General features: G+C 39.4%; 3 protein-coding genes across 3 annotated transcripts; 2 read left to right on the top strand and 1 right to left on the bottom strand.

Moving 5' to 3' along the window:
• The first annotated feature begins 3,423 nt into the window (after window positions 1–3,423).
• Window positions 3,424–4,778, top strand: LOC131882196 (serine hydrolase-like protein). Its single transcript, XM_059229262.1, has 3 exons — window positions 3,424–3,648; window positions 3,726–4,360; window positions 4,430–4,778. Exons 1-3 carry the CDS (start codon window positions 3,483–3,485, stop codon window positions 4,694–4,696), a joined length of 1,068 nt encoding a protein of 355 aa, XP_059085245.1. The 5' UTR covers window positions 3,424–3,482; the 3' UTR covers window positions 4,697–4,778.
• A 6-nt stretch (window positions 4,779–4,784) lies between these two features.
• On the top strand, window positions 4,785–7,580 carry LOC131882197 (serine hydrolase-like protein). The gene is made up of 3 exons (XM_059229263.1): window positions 4,785–4,929; window positions 4,989–5,462; window positions 7,041–7,580. Exons 1-3 carry the CDS (start codon window positions 4,785–4,787, stop codon window positions 7,466–7,468), a joined length of 1,047 nt encoding a protein of 348 aa, XP_059085246.1. The 3' UTR covers window positions 7,469–7,580.
• A 2,321-nt stretch (window positions 7,581–9,901) lies between these two features.
• On the bottom strand, window positions 9,902–11,889 carry LOC131882195 (poly(A)-specific ribonuclease PARN-like). The gene has a single exon (XM_059229261.1). The coding sequence runs from the start codon at window positions 11,723–11,725 to the stop codon at window positions 9,935–9,937; it is 1,791 nt and encodes a 596-aa protein (XP_059085244.1). The 5' UTR covers window positions 11,726–11,889; the 3' UTR covers window positions 9,902–9,934.
• Window positions 11,890–17,346: the final 5,457 nt, after the last annotated feature.

Below are 17,346 nucleotides of genomic sequence, written 5' to 3'. Positions count from 1 at the left end.
GGTATAGAAAAGTCACTTCAAACAGGCCATTTGAGGTACTCTTTTGAACACATTTTATTTGGAGGCACGGTCCAATCTCAAATCGGAACTTTATTTTGAGGATCACGTAACTAAGCCAAAGGCCAAGTGTTCATCGTCAATCCCCGACGCCCTCACAGTTTGGGGTTGCTGGAACAACACTTGCTGTAACATGGAGCAAAAACATAGAAACGGTGCTTCACCAACCTTTACAGCATTGTATCAAATTTGTCAGGTGCTTTAAATTAACGACTTGCTGGAGGATTTTGTATAAGGCATGTCAAGTGAAGGAAATTCAAGGGAAAATGTGGTCCGGCACCCTGATTTTGGGCATTTGGGGAGAGAGAACTAAGAAACATCACAGTCAACCCACACTATTCGCCCATTGAATTTTCAATAATTGACTGATTTTCAGTGAGCTGTGTTACAAAACCAAGCAAAATGAACGTGTTTTGTGTTAATCAGTGAACGCACTATCAAATTGGCTCAATACCATAATGCTATTTGCTTAGATAAGCATGTAAAATGGGATCATTGTCAAAATTCAATGCATGCACAGTGCGGTTTGGCTGGGCATGTCGTCTTTGATTTTACTCCATGGAATAACATCAGTTGTTTATGAACGCGTTCACTTGACAAGCCCTATTGATCGAACGCTAGTACTTGAACATTGATGTAGCAGTCAAATCGTTAGTGTTTTCTAATTACCTCTCTATCTTATTCGTCATTTCACTAGCTGGCTTCCTCTATGAGCCTTTTTGGGTCGTAAAAAGCCTCATTTATCTGCCCAAAACTTGCACTCCTGGTCATGAAATCGAAAATCATCAATCAATCCGATCGGAATCGGATCGGATCGACCGATCTGTTTCGGATTCGGTCATAATGAGCATTTTGTTCGAAATTCGGATTGGGAATTCAAATGTCGACTTTAATCGGATCCCAAGCTCAATACGAACTTCCCAGTAAACTTCGTTGTTCAAACCGACATCTTTCTAGACCTCGTAAAAACGCACGATGAGTCAAATTACTGTAAATAAAAACTTGAAATAAGCCCACCGGCAGCAGTAAGACATTTTTCTCATTCAAAATATTTCTTCTGTTGAAAGTTTGTCCCGAGCAAATCCACGTTTTGTCATGCTAAATGATTTTTTGCATTACAGAGTGGAAAAACGTCGGATAATAATTGGATTGAGCATTTTTTTTGTGGATTACGGTTGACTTCAACAAAATATTTCGGATTTGGATTGAACGAAAAATTTCAGATTCGGATTCGTTCGTATCGGAAAAAGCTTTTGAAATCAGATGCGAATGAAGCATAAAGCTTCGTATTCAGATTCTGTCGTATCGTAAAAACTCCATCGGTTTATTAAAAATTTACGTCGAAACAAGTTCGAAGGAAGACTCTGGTCTGATCGGTACAGACTGCTAAACAAGATGACGTAGAAATGTCTGCTAAAGACGGTACAATCAGAAACATTGGTGAAGTGTATTTTGCCTTGTGACTACTGATCTAACCAGGCTGGCCAGAATTGTTTTCAGCCGGAGATGCTAGCTCGTGCAAAGTCGATCCTTTTGGACATTTCTAATGAAATAAAGTGAGGAAAATGCAAAAATGCTGGACAAAATTACACAATGCTTGATCATGCAAATAATGCTATTTCAATGCTAAAAACCAGACCGATGCTAATAAAAAAAAATCCAATACTAGCGGCCTTGAAATAATACTAATTTTCAAAAGTTAGCATCGAAATACGCTACCTTGCAGCCAGAATGTCACCCAATCTGACTGCGACCAAACTCCAATCCAGTACTGCTGAGATTGGTCCCAGATCGTCTTTTTTGTACTAACGTATTCTGAACTAAATACCTCAGGGAGCAACGTACATGTGACACCATTTCATATTTCATCAGCATCAATAAGTTTTGCTGAAGAGTCATTAGTGTTATGGGTCAATCTAAAGTACATGACTATAAGCAAGGACTTCTAGAAGTCCGTGCTATAAGGGAATAATGAACCTGAAAATTGATGATGATGAAAAAACAGCTGAAAATGTATAACGTGTCCGTTGAACATCATTTGAGAAGAAAATTTTGGTGAAATACTTTTCTTCAAAACCTGACCAATCGGACCGATCTCATTCATTTTAGCTACCCTGGTGTAAAAACGGAGCCATAGGGTTTCGTACAAACGGTAACCAAAGAATATTTGTCCACAGGCATTGCTTGGATGGATGTTCCGTTCCGCCCAATTAGTTCTATAAACAGAGAATTATAACGGAGGTCGTGGCACTTGAAATGTAGCAATCTCTGTAAACAAATACAGGGCATACAGGGTCACGTAGCAAAAGACAGCTGCAAGTCTTCACTGGTGATCAAAGGTTGCATTTGCATCTCCTCTGGAAATACCCAAACAATGGAGGTCTTAATTTGTTTTGCAACTCCTAAATTCCAATTTTTCATGTTTTTATTTCTAACGTGTGATGTTGGCACCTCCAACAAAATGGACAAAAGCCAAACTAGGCTGCTGAATAAACTATCATGAAAAATCATGATTGAAAAAAAAATATGAATGTCCATTATGACACCAGGTTTAGCAATTAAATAGAAAATTTCAATGATTTTGTCAAAAGCAACTCAAGCCCATTAAAATTCAAATGCAAATAACCAACCCTATTACCACTCTATTTGCTAGAGCCTTGCCCATACATTGTCCTCTATGAAGATCATAACTGTATAGCCTAGGAAGTCCATGTATGATGGTTTGTCAAAAGCCAAACAGTGATATTGAGACAATGGTGAATTTCTTCTTTGATAGTTGAAATTATGACCTTGTGATCCTTTGTATTTCCTGATAATGCCCCCCAATACATGTTAAGAATTCAGAAATAGAATTGAATTGATCCTCTGGGAAATGGTTCAATTACTCCAAGGCCTGACCCTATTTACCTGACTTGGCATTAAATGTGAGACATGTTCTCATTAGGCCTGATCTATCAGTTTTACCAAATATGTTAGATCTATTGTATCAAGTAAAAGTTTAGTTTCTGCACAAGAGTTTGAACCCACAACTCCTGCAAGAAAATCATACCTTGTTTGAGCTGCCTCTTATACTGCTGGGCTCCAGTAGACCCTGCTTTCTTGGTATGCACATAATCAATTTCAACATCTAGGCGGTCACTAAGTTCCCCTTATTCTTAGCAGAATCTGAGGATGAGTACTTAGGAAATAATAACCCCAATAGTAACCCCCAACCCCTTCTTGCTCTTAGCTGAATGGAATGAGCTGGTACCTTACAGGTCAACCTCAACCTTATGATGGAAGCAAATCGACAGCAGCTGTGCTTCTTGAGGAAATGTATTCTTTGTTTATCGTTTATACAGGTTTCGTGACTAGAAGTCATGTGTTGTGGTGTTTGTTATGAAGTACATTCACCCACCAAGTTCACGACCCAGGGTCAAATCAGGATGTTAAAGCTCACAGAGTCCATTATTATGTCGCGAAACATTTGCCAAATTGTGTCGAAGCAAGCTCGAACCTTTACCACATTTAACTCTCTTCGAGCGAATCATACCACTGAAACTTTTTCTAGTGAAGAAATAAGCATTGGCGTGCCGTGGGGAAAGATTGCAAGTTTGTATTAATTTATTTAATATTACGATGATGACAGTGCTTATCGAAAATCATATTTCTTTATTCCTTAACTCTAGTCAAAACGTGGGGACAAGGCTCCAAACCCATGATTGGATTGCATGGTTGGTTGGATAACGCTGCCACATTTGATCGTTTGGTGGATTATCTCCCCTTAAATGAGTTCAAACTGTATTCCGTGGACTTTCCGGGCCATGGATGGTCTGATCCAATTCCCAAGGGAATGAACTATTCCGCTACCGATGCTTTGATAGTCATTAAACGCTTGCAAAATGAGTTCGGTTGGTCAAAATTTGATATATTGGGACACTCATTTGGCGCCGGAATGGCTGGTTGGTTTGCCTCAGTGTTCCCGGATTGTGTGGAACGTCTCATCATGATTGATATGACCGCTTTTGGTCCACAAGCTTTGAAGAAGCAATCTCGATCCACACGGAAAAGTGTGGAACAATCGTTAAAGATTCACGAAACCTTGTCAAATCCAAATCTAACCCCACCCACTTATGAATGGGCGGATGCCGTCGGACGAGCTCATATTGCGAATCAACTTATGCATGGAACCGATTCCATCTTCCGGGAATCTGTGGAGGTCCTCATGAAAAGAGGTTTGAGAGAGGTTGAACCTGGCAAATTTACGTGGAACTCTGATCTGAGACTGAGGATTCCTTCCCCGGTTCACCTTGTAATTGATCAGGTTAAAGTCTTTTGAAAATTGGGCCTTTTAAAAAGGAGGATATAGACATAACTGTGCTTTCTTTTAAAGGTGGAACAAATGGCGACGAATATCGATTGTCCCCATTTACTGATCAAAGCTTCGGACTCCCCATTGTATATGTCAGAAGAGATTGCCGAACGCGTGCTCAAGATTTACAAGAATAACAATCCGGATTTTGAGTATCGTACCGTTCAAGGTGGTCATCACATTCATTTGAACGAACCCGAGAAGATCGGACCCCTCATTCGGAGGTTTTTGGAAAAAGAATTTGTGAACAAAGATAGCGAAGATAAAGAGAACACGCCATTACGATGAGCGCGAAAAGAATAAACCGTTTGAATGTTCCCTCGCTGTTCAATTGAACTGTTGTTCACATTGCATATTGATCAATTACAGATATGGAATGACTTTGCATCGTCTTATCTTCACCCAACAAAAAATTCGAGTACAACAAAATTTGCGATTAGTGTCGTCTTCCAGAAGAACCTCTTCCAGATCTTCCATGGCTCAAGAGTTTCAGGTTCCAGTTCCTTGGGGCGTTATTGCAGGTATAAAACGTGTTCAAACAACTCGAACTCATCGAGTTAGTTGGATTACCTTCTTTCAGGCAAGGAATGGGGAGATCCGAATGGGAAACCATGGATTGTGCTTCATGGCTGGTTGGACAATTGCGGGTCTTTTGACACTCTGGCACCAATATTTCCCAAGGATCATCGTTTACTCTGTATTGATTATCCCGGCCACGGTTTCTCGTCGCCGGTTCCCGATGGTTTTAGTTATCACTTTCTGGACGGGCTTCAGCATATTCGAAGAGTGGCGAAGCACTTCGAGTTGTCCAAATTTTCTTTGATGGGACATTCCATGGGAGGAGGGATCTCGGCTTTATTTTCGGCCACATTTCCGGAAATGGTGGAACGCCTCATTCTCGTCGACTCAGTTAAACCCGTTACTAGACCTAGAGATAGAATCATTGATCGCACTAAAGCCTCGATTGACGAGTTGTTGGCCTTTGAAGCGAAAATGAACTCCGGGAGAGCGCCTTTGTACACCTACGATCAAGCTAAAGAGAGGTTGATTCAAGGTAAGTTCGCTTCCAGCTGACTTTTGGATATCTAGTTGTTTCGTACAAATGTTGAGCTTTTTAACCATTTGATGTGAAGCTGTGGAAAGTGCAAATTGATGAGCGATAACCGTAAAATAAGGGCGCGAATTATAGGATAGTTGGAGCTAAAATCCTGGATTCGGCTGATTCTCAGTCCACATTTATGTACATATGTAGTGTAATTCGTGTAAGGGGTACTTTTTGAGACCCATGTATCAAGGGAAGGAACACTTTGGATCGATTTGCTGCAAGAATTAAAAACTTTCATAAATTGTTCTTACCGTTCTTAGATCTTCGTAAGCCCTCCGAATGAAGGATTGAACCTCTTGCTGAGCTCATTCATAATCGACCTTCTCGTAAATTAATGATCTTAAATGAATGGAACTAAGGTTTAACGATTTGCAATCTTTGGCGTTAAAGAAAAATATGTGCGGCTTTGGCTTTTCCTCTTCAATTAATGAAAGTTCAGAACATTTTTCATATTTACTCATTAATTTGAAGTCTTTATTTCCAGGGATTCTTGAAAAACCTAATCTTATTCAATTGATGGTCTTATTTTTGTCTTAAAAATTGATAAACCTCTAATTTTTGGCTGCCTTAAGACGACTCTATCAAGTTTCCACGGAAATCCGGAGACAAATTTTGGCATTTTTCTAACTCGTAAAATCATAACGAACCACTTTGGTCTCATTGCTTAATGGAATTCCAGCCCACTTAAAACACTCACATGCCTAAAGACATGATAAAAACTAAAATTTTCAAAGACCTGATCAATTAAAATTGAGGTCACACTCAGTTAGCCTTTAGTTAGTAATTATGATATGATCTATTAAATTGAAACGTAGTTAGGTGGGATTTAAATATCCAATTTTCATCGTTTTAGCCCCCAAAAAGCCCTGGTTGTATCTTAATACAAAGTCCTGAAGAGTTGATACCGGTTTTCAATATCACAAATGTGAAAAAATATTTTGTTCTTGATTAATCACAAAAAAGCTCAAAATGTTACTCGAAACCTTCCTAAAATACGTTTCGTTTTGAAAATTACTTTATAAACGTGGAAAGGACACTTCGACAATCTTGGCAAATTGCCATGAGCAATCTGTCAATTAGATGCCATTAGCAAGCACTAGCTTTGACTCTAACCTCAAAACTGCCCCAATTGGGCATTTTAGAACATAAATTATACCCTTGTTTAATCTTCTAGGAGACAAATCATCAGTGGGTTTCCACACTCATTCAGGCTGAATTGGCATTCTGTTAATCAATAGTCCCTTGGTATGAAAATTTGGTTCAATTTAGTATATTTAAGGTGTTTAAATGATTAACCTATCGAAAAAAACAAAAATCAAAAACAGTTACATTTTTTTTTCGAGATTAAACATCCAGTGCATTTGATTTTAACCCAATTTCTCTCCTCTCTTATTTTAACTCACTCTAAGATTCCTCCTCCTCATCAAAAAAGGAATCAAATGTCCGCCCTTATTGTTGTTCAATTCCAGTTTAAACTGCAGCTTCTAGCCGGTTAAAATCCTAATATTTTCTTTGATCTATCCCCAGGCTCCTTCCAGCTGCATGGGAAAGAGGTGATCACCGACGAATCTGCGGATATCCTTTTAAAACGAGGCTTGAAAAGGGTTCGAGAAGGCCCAGATAATGAGGCATGCTTCACTTTCACCCGAGACATTCGCCATAGGGTGACCAGTCTTTACAGTCTGACGCAAGAAGTGATTGAAGACTTTGCATCCAGGATCAAGGGTCCTTTCCTTTTGATCAAGGCCACAGGTGGCAAAGGTTATGAAGACCCTCAAAACCTGACTGATGTGATCGCCAAGTATAAGAGCAATCCGGATTTTGTTTACACTGAAGTCGAAGGCACACATCACGTGCATTTAAATGAGCCTCAAAAAGTAATGGCAGATATTCATTTGTTCTTGGAGCGATATCCCGGACAATCCATCGGTCACTCCGCTGGTAGTAAAATATAGTTACCAATCGAAAATCGTTTCCCCACTTTAGGCGAAGGAGTTGTTAACAATGCTAATGTTATGTATATTTTTACCCGGCGACAAATATAAATTGAAAAGCTTGCACCGCCCACTTTTTGGCCTATTAATCTTGCATTCTTCTCTCCGTGGATAAGCTATGTGATTAAGTGTCCACTTAAATGCCAAGACTGTTAGCTCTGTTGGTCTTTGATATACAAACCAAAGAAAGCAACTTTTGAAAAAACTATGATAGGATCAGATTGGTATATTGGATCAGTTAAAATACATCAAAAGAGTAAGAGAGGTCTTAACTAGCCAACTATATTTTCTGATCCACCTACGAATTATAGTTGGCGGATCTGTCTTGCCCGTGAATGTAGGGTTGATCAGGAACTTTGGTCAAAAACTTGTCAAAATCTGACCTTAATCCTGCTAAAGGATCATCACCAGGACATTAGTTGTTCCTCAATAAAAGGAACGAATTACTGTTACAGTTACTCTGGTCAAAAATAGTAACTTGTTACACAGCCGTTACTCGAAAAAAATGTAATGGCGTTACTCGCTACAATTACTTGCACTCAAAGTTTAGATTACCAATATTTTGTGGTTTTTGCCCCATCAAGACCATTCTTGTCTAAAAAAAAGTGTTTTTGACTCACTGAGTTCTAATGCGTGTCATCTGAAGATTTCGTGTCAACATTTTTTGTTAATGAACCTTGGCATTTAATCTTGGCATAATTGTTCAAAATGTATTGTAGTATAATGCTTTGAGGAGTCAAGACTGGATGGGATAATGATTATTGAAGGTTTGAAACAATGTTGCAAAAGTCATGATGGGATACCAGTCTTGGACGTTGTGAAGTCGGTAAAGCTTTCTTGTAAGAAGTCTACGTATGCCTAAGTCGTGGAAATGAGGAGACTTTGGAAATTTGATCTATCATACTCCAGCTAATGAGAGATTTTCCTTTCTTGACAATTGCACCGAATCACCTCTTCAGTCCAACGGAATTTGATTGACAAGATGTAAACAATAAAGTAGCAAGAGCAATTTCAGATTAGAAAACCAAAACCACCCTCAGCGTAGTTAAGAGCAAGCACAATTTTCAACTCTGACTTTCTTTGATCGTAATACGCTAGATGGGATTAGCAATAAGTGGCAATTTCTGTTGAAATCTCACCAGTCACGAGATTAACGAAAATTTAAAGGCCATTCATTCTGGAAGCTGAAAAAGGAACGAGTAACGTGTAATTCTTTTAGCTTTTTGGGTCGTTATAATTAAACAATTTGAAAATTGTATTGCAATTACAGTTCCTCTTTCGAAAAAAGGAACGACTTACTGTAATTTCGTTACTTGTAATTTCGTTACTAATGCCCTGATCATCAACTATAGGGCTAGTCAAGTAAACGCGTTCATGGACAACTGACGTTATTCCATGGAGTAAAATCAATGGCAACACGCCCTGCCAAACCGCACTGTGCATGCATTGGATTTTGACATTTTTTGCATTTTACATGCTTGTCTAGGNCAATTTTCCTTAAATTTCCTTTACTTGACATCCCCTATATATTTCTTGGGATTAATGACTATTGTAAGTTTGCAATTGTATGAGGTTTGCTTTAGGAAAGTTTTCAAAAAATAATTAGATTTCTGACTAGTGTTTCTTTAATCTATTTAGAAAAAAAACTTGTAGTCATGTTTGTGGCACTGATAAGCTATTCTTTTTGTTGACAATTCCTTTAAAAAAGCCTTTTGTGGCTAAATTTGATTCAAAACACAACTGATGAAGTCAGATATCTAAGCGTCTATTTGAAAAAGCCTTTTGTGGCTAAATTTGATTCAAAACACAACTGATGAAGTCAGATATCTAAGCGTCTACACAATGGACTTTGGTAGAATTTCTATTAAGAGCGCAGCTAAGCTGCTCAAGATAGCTACTCATTCTATCAATAATAATATTTTTCAATGTTTTTTCCTCTCATATGTTTGAAGTGGGTTAACTTTGGTTTTGGCTGAAACGAAACATATTGTTCTGTTATGTATAAAGCCTACTATTGGACCGTGAGCAAATTGTTAAACAGTGCTGTGGGTGCCAACATATCTCCTCTTTGAGAATGAAAGCTATTATTAATAAATGAACTAATTTGCCCAATTTGTGTCACACCCCAATCCTTGGCAGTTTAAACACATTTTCCAACATTATTTCGACGAATCAAATTTTTTTCCTTTCTTTTACGGGTTTGTTAGCCGATGTTTGGGAATGATTTCCCAACAAGTCAAGCTATGTTTTATAGAAAAATTGATCTACTAAAGAATTAGTACCTGCCGCTTTGAGGCTGAATTCTCTTTCCTGCTAAACAAAGATAACTTTCAATTAGGAAGTTAACTTTTCCAAGGTCCCTAACGCAGATGAAAACACTAAAACTTGTCCAAATCTCAATTGAAAAATGTATTTCATAACACAATATCACCAATCTGATGACTCCGCAAAGTTCTTACTCGTTTGAACCGGAGTGTCGTCATCAGTCACACTCTTGGAGCGTTTGTACGGCTCAGGATCCGGAGAGATGCTCCGCTTCTTGGTTAGTTCCTTCAACTCACTCACACTGTCTGAAAACGACAACTTGGATTGGGCCAAAGTGGGCGTGATCCCGGTGAGACTGGCACTGGCCTCAAAGCTCTTAAACTGTCCATAAGTCATGATATTATACACACTACTACAATTGAGCGCACTCAATACTTCCTTGGCCGAAGTGGGGTCGTAAAGACTCACATAGGCAGAGCTTTCATTCAACCAGGATACTTGAACATTACCAAAGGCCGAGAAAAGATTCACAAGGTCGGACGTCTTCCACTCTGAAGGAAAAGTCACATGAAACACGTGGTCCCGATTTGGCGATATATCTTCTCCAGCCAGATTCATGTAAGGAATATCCGCAATCCGCATCAAGTGGATCTTATTGAAAAAGGGTTTCAACAACGGCGAATCCGGCATTAAACGTGGTTTTGGGCCCAACTCCTTGGACAACGTCCCCAAATGATTGGACATGGCGATGAAACATAAACCCGTGATGAAGGCGTCATAGCCGGCTTCGTGATATTTCTCGGATTCCAATTCATATCCAGAATCCACGGACACAGCCTTCACGTCCGGCATGTGAAACGGAGCCGTCATCAGAGTGTTCTTGAGCTCCTCCAAAGAAGAATTAAAGATCTCGTCGCGGAAAGGATACTGCGTGGCCATGGTCTTGGTATCCACTAAAATGGGAAACGTCTTATTGGCCAAGTGTTTGAATTCGGAATAACTCTCGGGGAGAGTGCAAACGAACTGATTGAGAGTATAGCACAAGTCCAGGAACATGTTGTGTCCCACCACGGGTTTACGAGATTGGGACAACTTTTGAATGACCTTAGCAAACCCCACGGCCTCATCCAAGACATCAAACTCGGATTGGTTGCGATCCAGATCTTTTTGAGCGTGTTCATTGGCATCCATCTTGGTGATCTTGATGACCCGATCCCGTCCCACGGCTACACTTTCCAGGAAGATCCCCGTGAATTCCTCACGAGCCACTTGATAAATGAGTCGTCTTTGGAACGCATTGGACTTCTCCAGGAATAAGGTGTTGGAATTACCCTGGATGAATGTCTGGATCTTGGTTTTGATCTCGTTGATGTACGTCTCCATGGCTTCGGGAATGGGAATATGTTGGGCGTTGGGCGTGTCATTCGACTTGCGGGTGATTTGGCGGTCTTCGATGGCCTTCTTCATCTTCTCTTCCGCTTCGGGTTTTAAGTACGAAATTCCGTGTTTGAACAACTTATTGAAATCAAAGTCTTGCTTCACCAAGAAATCGATACTAGATGTTTGGCACATGAACCGCAAATCCGGCGCATTTCGCGTGTAAGGGCGTGGCCAAACATAGAAATTAAACGCTCGATTCGTGTACAAATCTTTCTTAGAATCATAATGGAAAGTACAAAGGCCAAATTGAACCAGGAGAAATTGGCGGGAACTTTCCCGCAGAGCATCATATCGCTCAAGGGGCAAATCAAGGGCGCTCACGGGCTTGACCAGATTCAAGCCTGTGAATTCACCGTCAATGGCCACGAATTGGGCTTCATCAATCGCCTTTTCTACCATAGGCAGAACAGCCTTAAAGTTTTGGGCCGTGACCTCCATTTTATGAGGGAAAGGGGGTTTATAAATGCATGGGAAAATCTGGCGAACACGCTCAAAGAATCGGTTGACGAGCATAGAGCGAGAAAGAGAGGCTCTTAAAGACAAGAGGAGGGCCGTGCAAGTGGGCGGACGGTGTTCGGGATGAAGGTGGGGCAGGATAATGAAGTGGATGAGCAACGTTCTGACGGTTCTGACCAACACGGTTTCTCCATGTTGATTGAATCAAAATAAACAGCAATGCAGTCAGCGTGACTTGAGTCGTGAATTTGAAATTTGTATAGGTACATTGGAATACGATACAAATGGAATCCAACAGTTTTCCTTCATTAGTCAGGAGATGCTACCTAATTGTGTGATGAATAGAAAGGTAAAGCCTCTAGTAGATCCCATTGTTATGTACATAATCAGGTTTGTGTTGGTTAATCGTGAATTAGGCATATGAAGTAAAGGAAATTCAAGATAAATGTAACCCGGCATCCTGATTCTGGGCAGGATGGGGAGGAAAAATTTAGACAAACATGACAGCCGACTCCCACCGTGATCCAATTGAGTTATCAATAAACAAATGAAGTTGTGGTATGAAACCTCAAGAAAATGTCATTTTTGATGCAATTCTGTCTCTTTGCTATTGTCTTGGCTTAATATCTGAGCCCTGTTCGCTTCAAACCGGCAATTTGAAATGGATAACAAAATAACAATATGTCCACAAGGCAGGTTGGCTGAACAAATTTTGCTCCCCAAAAAGAATGACGTTAGCTGCCTGTTTTCCCCTTCATTTCTCAATGGGTTGGTTACATTTAACGGCTAACTCACAAGTTTTAGTGGTCACACAAATCTGCCCTGTGCTGAGTTCAAGCAAGGTATAGTTTCATGGCAGATATTAGATGAGATTGATAATTTCTTAAGAATGACGCCTTGGCTAGACTACGTTGCTTGATAATACATCCCCCAACTGACCTGAAACACCTAATCAACAATGAAATCTTCAAACCCAAACTCAATGATTTGCAAATTCGCTTAGTATGGAGATTTCTAATATCCACATACCATGTCTCACTGAAAATTCTTTGTTTGAATGACATGAATTGACTTCTCAGTATTGGAAACGGACAGCATGGGCAGCTTTTTTTGCCAGTGATCTGACTGCATCTGTAACCAAAATCAAGCCAAAGCATTTCCCCTTTATCTGCCTCCATGCCTGGCAATGTTAAATATAGGATGGACATCTGTAAGATGGTGTCAGCGAATTTAGAAGCTATAGGGCATGTCAAGTGAAGGAAATTCAAGGAAAAATGTGGTCCGGCACACTGATTTTGGCCATTTTGGGGAGGGAGAACTAAGACAAACATCACAGTCAACTCGCACTATCCGCCCATTGAATTTTCAATAATCAAGGGATTTTGAGTGAGCTGTGTTTCAAAAGCCAACAAAATGAACGTGTTTTGTGTTAATCAGTGAATGCTCTTTCAAATTGGCTCAAAACCGCAATGCTATTTGCTTAGATAAGCATGTAAAATGGAATAAATGCCAAAATTTAATGCACGCACAATGCAGTTTTGCTGGGCATGTTGTCTTTGATTTTACTCGATGGATTACCGTCAGTTGTTAATGAGCGCGTTCACTTGACAAGCACTATTACCATTTACTGCTTCAATGCGGTGGATTCTTGAAAATAAGCTTGTCTGAAAAGTCAGTCAAATTTGGCACCAATTTACACAAATTTGGTAATCATTCACATGTATTGTAGTCAAGAAAAGGTTAAAACACATAAGTTTCCATTTTTTCTATTGATGTTAGGGTTGGTTGGAGGTTTGCCCTTGCCTTGCTAGCAAAGCCAACCATCACATCATCTGCATGCATGTTTAATAGGTAGTGTAATGTTTGCATCAATATAGTTCTACTGTGAGTGTAAATGGTGTCTTATAGATTCCTTGAGAAATGTTGGGGAGGATAATTTCAGTGAGGAGGATAATTTCAGTGGGGGCATAATTTCAGTGGGGATCCTTATAACGGTTAACAGAGTTTCCTAGTATTAAAAGACATCTGCATTCCTCAAGAAGTGGGAAAGGACGATTGTTTTTTGTTGAAGGACAAAGAATTGTTTTTTGTCATGGATTGGACTGCAAAGTAGTTTGAGCACAAAACATTTTTTCTTGAATATTTTGCAGAAGTTGGGTTGATTGCAAACTTAGCTTGACTGAAGTGTATTCAAACAGCAAGGCAAAGTTTTACTTGGAAATATTGCTCAACGGACTAACAGATTGTTCAATCATTCGATATGATAGAAACGCGCCAAAAGAGTTGCTTTAATCAGAGACGCCGCCGTCATTGGTCAGAATTAGAGCCCTCTAGTCAGAACCAGTCGGGGGAATCATTTCTAACTTTTGCCCGGATTAAGTCAAACAATTTCTCTATCACTTGATGTTGCCTCTTTTGGGCTCGATCACATTAGCCAATTTTGAGATCATAGCACATTGTGTCAAACGTTGTAAGCGTTGAAATCTAAGCCAAACCAGTGCACATATTGAATGAGCGAAAACCACGCTGGTACAATCCTACCAACTTGTTCCAAGCTCATTCAATTTGTGCCTTCATTGTGACAACATTTAAATGCTTTTAGCTTTTGACATGGACGTTCCATTGAGTTTCCAAAAGTCCAACTTTTGCAAAAGGAATGGATTTGATGGCTGGTGATGAAAGTTGTTCATTTTCCCCACTATTGTTTTTGAAATCAGAATTTTAAAATCAGACTTCGCAAACACCACTTGCGGTGTACCCCAAGGCAGCATTCTGGACCCTTTGCTTTTTCTGGCCTAGATCAATGATCTTCCACAATTCACTCAATTTAAAGCTACCATGTTTGCAGATGAAACTAAACAATCTAGTCAAAATGGAACTTGAGGCTAGTCAAATGTTAGAAAAACTGTTCATATATTCAAAGTTAAATATATTGTCTTTAAACTTAAAGAAAACCAAATCAATATTGTTTGGCTCCGCAAAGAAGTGAATGAAATTCTTGTTTGTTTAGATGGAAAGCCAATCCAACAAGTAGGATGGTGCAACAGGTATGATAAAACTGTTGAAAACAAGTTAATGGCTCAAAGGCACCCGGGATAAACCTCACTCATGTCTTTTGTGTTTTCTCCTAGTTCCTGTTCGTTGTAATACCAATTGGTTCTTTTCTTTCCTTTCTTACTTCAAAATGGCGAGGCCCCGAATAAAACAACAACAACAACAACCACGATGTTTGAATTCCGGTAACGAGATTACATAAGTTGGTCAAATTTCAAAGTAATAGATTTAAGTATGTGACCATTGATGTCAAACTAAATGAAAGAATGTCAGGTATGGGCCACATTTTAAAACGCAACCTCAAAAAAAAAGAAAAGATGTGGATGTCTAAGATGATGCTCTAGAGTGGAAAGCTCAAGCATATCCATACCACGAGAGGCTGGGAAGGTGTGATGAAATTTCTAGCCAAGTGCTTACTTTCAACTTAAAAAAATATCTTGTTGGGAAAAGATCAATTTTAATTGAATTTAGCTAAATTATTGTTCGAACCAGATTGAGGAAAATAATTTGGATTTGTGTCGAATTGAGCGGAAAAAGACCTGATCAGATATGTGTTACGAATATTCTCTTTGGATGAGACTGTCGAATATGATACACAGGTCTAGAAGCCTTGTAATATCGAAAATGTAAGGGTCGGCTTCTTTTGGTTTTGCTTGTCCACTTGTCCAGATGTTTTACGGACTAGACACAAATTGAACACAATCCAACAATCCCTTCAAATTTTAATTTTACAACATTGATAACTTTTGACATGATGGTTTGATGTTGAACCACAAAATGGTCTCAATCATCCCGTTCATTATGAGATGTACCAGGTGCGCCATATTATCGTCGACACTGTTTCTGGCCCCAATAACAGCGTCATTGGGACTTCTGGCTATTTTTCTTTCTTAGATAGAGTGATAATGTGATCATTACCAACCATTTTTGAGCTTATTGCGGGTCTAAATTCAAAAATAGGCAAAACAGCCTCTTAAACATGGACAAATTGCGAATGAGGGTTGTGGCCAAAGTTGACAAAGGTGAGATCACCATAAAAATTGCCTATAGTTTTGGCATCCACCGCATCACGGTGTACAGCATTAATAAGCTCCATGCTACCTTGAACTAAGATTTTGAGATGAAAATGTTTTCTTCTCAAATGTTTTTTTCTTTTTCAAGGGGGATTGAGAAAAAGACCTTTTTCCAGGCGTTGAAATAACTAAAAATTGTTCTAGTATGTTTTCTTTCCCTTTAAGATATGTACTAGAGATGTAATGAGCCAAGAATTTTTGGGCTGGGCTGAGCTAAGAGGAAGGTGGCTCATTTCGAGCTGAGCTGGGTTGACAGTTTCCAGCTCACGAGCTGGGCTGGGCCAAAAAAACAGATTTCGAGCTAAGCTGGGTTGATCGGGTTGATATTTCAAGTCAAGTCTGAGCTGGGCCAAATCCGAGCTAGCCCATGTCCAAGCTGGCTCAAGATCGAGTTGACCCGACCCATGTCTGGGCTGAGCTATGTCTGAGCTGGAAAACCCAATAGACCTATTGGCCAATCTAGTTTCTAGTTCTCGTGTCAGGTAGCACCAAGAAATTGTCTTAATCCAAACTAGATGTTTAAAAAGTGCAATCAAAGACAGAACATAGAGTTCCTTTTAGACGATGGTGCCATTCAACGAAAAAAAACCGTCTCACCTTGTATTTGCATTTTTAGACAACAAGACAACCTCTCGAGTAAATTCATGCCAATGATATGTATGTACTATTGACATAATTGAGACTTTTTGCTTCCCTCCCTTGAGTGCTTCACTAATTTGAATTTGATATGCTTTCACAACTCGTTCAACGTTTCAGTACCGAATTCGCGTAAAGTTTTTGAAAAAAAGGAGGTACATGGCATGTTTTTGCCGTACAGACTTTTTAATCATCCTCCAAAATATATATTTATTTGCAGACAAGACATTTCGATTAAAACCAGTCTTTGCTTGTTTTTAATGTTTTTGATAAATGTATCTCTTCGAATTCTTTTGTTCAATGTTTTATGGTCTTTTATGAAATCGTGACGCCAAAGTTTTGACAGTAGTTTCAATTTCTGATAAAATTGATAGCAAGCAATTTTCTTCGTTTGAAGTCCTAACTTAAGATTGTTGCAACTAATAGTGGAACTTTCAAACGCCAAAATTCATTATGATTTGTTTAGACTCTCAGCTTTTAACATATTCATTTCCACCAGGCATTTCAGTTAAGATTTATTCCTTTTGAAAGTGACAACCAAGAACGTTGTCCACCCTCACCCGGTAGTAGAACTGAAAATGATTCAGACCTACGTTCAGAGATGTCAGCCAAACCTTTTTCGTGAACGTATGGGCTTCAACTTTTGCTTTACGCTTTTACTTTACCTGACACAATTGATGATGCATGATGAACCCGAACGAAAGCCCACTGAATAACCCACCGCACGTTGGTTCGACGTGTTGTATCATAGCTCGACGATTTCGAGTTGGGCTGAGCCAGAGCCTAAACCAAGCTCGAGGTGGTCTCGGCCAAATGCGTTTCAACAGTTCGAGCTGGGTTCCAGCCCATTACATCTCTAATAAGTACGTTCGTTATGACCTTTTTTTAAAGCTACTTTTTGGCACTGATAATCCT

This window comes from Tigriopus californicus, chromosome 6 (assembly GCF_007210705.1).
Source record: "Tigriopus californicus strain San Diego chromosome 6, Tcal_SD_v2.1, whole genome shotgun sequence".
Lineage (NCBI taxonomy): Eukaryota > Metazoa > Arthropoda > Copepoda > Harpacticoida > Harpacticidae > Tigriopus > Tigriopus californicus.
The sequence above is the reverse complement of the archived record's forward strand: the minus strand, read 5'-3'. Positions and strand labels throughout refer to the sequence as shown.